The sequence below is a fragment of the Limulus polyphemus genome, unplaced genomic scaffold (assembly GCF_000517525.1).
Source record: "Limulus polyphemus unplaced genomic scaffold, Limulus_polyphemus-2.1.2 Scaffold1966, whole genome shotgun sequence".
NCBI classification, from domain to species: Eukaryota; Metazoa; Arthropoda; class Merostomata; order Xiphosura; family Limulidae; genus Limulus; species Limulus polyphemus.
The window spans coordinates 48,289-51,824 of record NW_013667576.1 but is presented as its reverse complement, the minus strand read 5'-3'; the positions used below and the strand labels follow the sequence as shown (position 1 = coordinate 51,824).

General features: G+C 32.5%; 1 protein-coding gene across 1 annotated transcript in view; it reads left to right on the top strand.

Annotated features, from left to right (window-relative positions):
* Positions 1 to 463: 463 nt before the first annotated feature.
* LOC106465508 (nose resistant to fluoxetine protein 6-like) overlaps positions 464 to 3,536 on the top strand; it is a gene marked incomplete at its 3' end in the record, with an annotated part of 49,811 nt that continues 46,738 nt past the window's right edge. The window contains exons 1-2 of the mRNA XM_013925735.2: positions 464 to 538; positions 2,907 to 3,181. Coding sequence (XP_013781189.2) covers positions 534 to 538; positions 2,907 to 3,181 — 280 coding nt within the window. The remainder of the gene's footprint in view (positions 539 to 2,906; positions 3,182 to 3,536) is intronic.

The following is a 3,536-nucleotide window of genomic DNA, read 5'->3' as shown; positions in this document are numbered from 1 at the left end:
TTAATTTTAAACTAAATACAAAACCAAGTATTGTGTGTGTGAGTGTGTGTTTGTTTATCATTATGAACACATTAAAACTATTAAATGCAAGTTTTTACTCTCTTTATTTTTACAATTTGATAAAACACACACGTCTTCATTCTGAGCTCAGATAAAGTTTATAACGATTCCAATAACTAAACAAAAAATAAATAAAAGGCAAATGTAAGACATGATATACAGCTATTCAGTATCTTGGTAATCTAATAGTTTCACAGAATTGGTGGCTTCAAGAATTAATAATTTGTAATCCAGCAGCTTAATGACCGCCCTTTTATTTCACAGGTGTGATAATGTGAGCTTGAATAACTGAAATCGATAAATTGTCGTTCTCATCCCCTCGAATGATTATGGGAAGCAAGCGGGGATTAGTGGTGTGCTTTGGACCTGACAATCTCAAGCACAAACATTTTGCAATAGAAACTACACTGCAGAGTTAGTTTCAAGATGCAGGCCGTCAGATAGAGCATGATGCAACAAAATTGACTATAACGATGTGGTGAGGCTTCAAAATCTTTATAATATAACCTCTGGATTCAATGATTCTAGAAAATGTAAACATGCAGTTGTGTTGTTTTGTAAGGTACTTCTTACAACAAGTATTACATTAATATATTGTTGTTTTGTAAGGTACTTTTTACAACAAGTATTAACATTAATATGTTTTTGTTTTGTAAGGTACTTCTTAGAACAAGTATAACATTAATATGTTTTTGTTTTGTAAGGTACTTCTTACAACAATTATTAACATTAATATGTTGTTGTTTTGTAAGGTGCTTCTGACAACAAGTATTAACATTAATATGTTGTTGTTTTGTAAGGCTCTTCTAGCAACAAGTATTAACATTAATATGCTGTTGTTTTGTAAGGTACTTCTTACAACAAGTATTAACATTAATATGTTGTTGTTTTGTAAGGCACTTCTTACAACAAGTATTAACATTAATATGTTGTTGTTTTGTAAGGTACTTCTTACAACAACAATTAACATTAATATGTTGTTTTTAAATACAAATTATTGGTGTTATTATGATAATTATTTTGTGTTACAAATTTAATCGATAACGACAGGTTTCATTGTTGGGTGTGTTGGAATGCTTAATAAATGACAAAGAAGGGATGTTTTTCTGCAGTACGAAGATAACGCTAGTATACAACTCGTTGACAAGAACTGAGTTGAAAATTCAAAATATAACAGAACAGAATACGCAGAATAATACAACCGTAGTTAATACAGAATACACAGAGTAATAAAGTAGTTCTTAATAGAGAATACACAGAGTAGTAATACAGCAGTACTTACTACAGAATATGCGGAATAATATAGCATCACTTAACACAGAATACATTGAATAATATAGCATCACTTAATACAGAATACGCAGAATAATACAACCGTAGTTAATACAGAATACACAGAGTAATAAAGTACTTCTTAATAGAGAAGTGCGGAGTGCGGTATTGTGGTATCGTGACTTTTTCCATGAATCCTCGGATTCATAGTCTCGACAACACTAACTAACCGCCCCCTAGTAACACAGCGGTATGTCTGCGGACTTACAACGCTAGAAACCGGGTTTCGATACCCGTGGTGGGCAGAGCACAGATAGCCCATTGTGTAGCTTTGTGCTTAATTCCAAAAACAATAAACAATAAAAACAATAAACTAACTAACCTATAGGCCGCTATGAAATGTACCATGCATTAGAATTAACTAAATTTAGCGTGGAAAATAATAAAATTAAAATCTCATTTTCAAATATTATCAGAGACATTTTATCTTACAATAAAATTTAGCTTTTATATTATAATTCTTTATGTTAAACTATTTACATTACTTTTACCCAAAATAAAATAATCAACGTGTAGCTTTCACTACTCACAAGTAATTAATTAATTGATAACTTAAACTGTTCTAAAGTTACCAACTAACAGCATGCACTGCTCTAAACCAGTCAATGAATATTTTGCCTTATTCAATGAAACCAATGAGTTCTAGAGTAATTGTTATTGTTGTGTCCAAGTCTGTCTGATGAGCTCTGGATTGGCAAAACTCGTTGCAGGCGAGCATAGTGTGTTTAGAATACTATTATTAAAAAGTCTTCTACTTCTTGAAAATCCCTAAGGAACCAGATAAACAATGCGATGTTAAAAATATAATAGGCTTAATACTAACGATAAGCATAATTAATTGTAATAATGTTTCGCCAGCTTGAAAAAGGTGGTGTTCACACCATAACAATTGTTGTTGTAGATATAACAATCAGGTATAACCAACCATTTTATTTTTACTAGAAACTAAATCATCAAGAATCCTTACTATATTTTTGTTATATGTACTTATGTATCTAACGAAGATTCTATTACGCAGAAGATAGAATTTTTGACTTCCGAAACTTTAAGAAACACTAACTTAACGATTGGACCATTATGTTTTCAACACTTTGGTTTCTATAGGACGTATAGTATGGTTACATTATAATGAAATATTATTATATGTATAGTTTAACTTAACCCAGTTTCGGTTACTAGAGGAAGGCGAGCGTGAAACACCTAGCGGAAAGTTCCATCAGCAGAAGGAGCTAAGACATCCCCTTTCTCAAGGACAACAACTAGTTAGAACTAGTTCATATAATGTTTGCTTTATCCTCACTTCGAACAGAATTTAGACAGAGTTTCTTCATTATTGTTTTAACTAAATTTCTGGTTCTATATCTCTGTTGATAAATAATGCGTCTGAAATTTTTTTATGTTATTTACTTACTAACTTTATCCTGCAATGCACAATATTTGGCAGCGGAGAATGTATCTGAATTGGTGATGTCAAAATTCAAAGGTAACGATCTTGATAAGTTATATCTCGACAGTGGAGACGGGAATCAACAAAACAATATCACTAAACAGTTAGAAGAATCTCACACGACAACCACATCTGACAAAGAATTACAGACAAAGACGAATTCTGGGCCACAGTGGTCGGACGTTGAGAAAATGACCAAAGGTTTGGTTAACACCGTTCTGAAACAGTTTCTTCCAGCCATGGTACGAACTACTTCCAGTGTTGGTCTGTCTGGTTCTTGTTACTCTAGCCTGTTGAAGCTAACTTTTGGTGTTCGACGTTTAAGATCTTGGGCAATTAGAAGTAAGTATTGGTATTTATACATATGTATATTCATTAAATAAGCGTGTGACTATAGATGGAATTACCCGTGCAGTTCAATTTGATTTTGTCTCCACTTTTTATGACATGTTTTTCTGATAATGATATATTAAGCCTAAATTAACGTACGTCACAGAATGGATAAAGTAGATACACACTATTTTTAGTAGTTACTAAAAGAGAAATCCCCGAAAACTGTATGTGTTATAACAAAAAAGCTGTAACAAATAAACATGTAAAACATTGACTATTGCTGTTATTTGTTGATATTCCAACCAGTGGCGTAGCAAGGGTTCTCAGCACCCAGGGGCAAAGACACTTTTGGTGGCTCCACCTC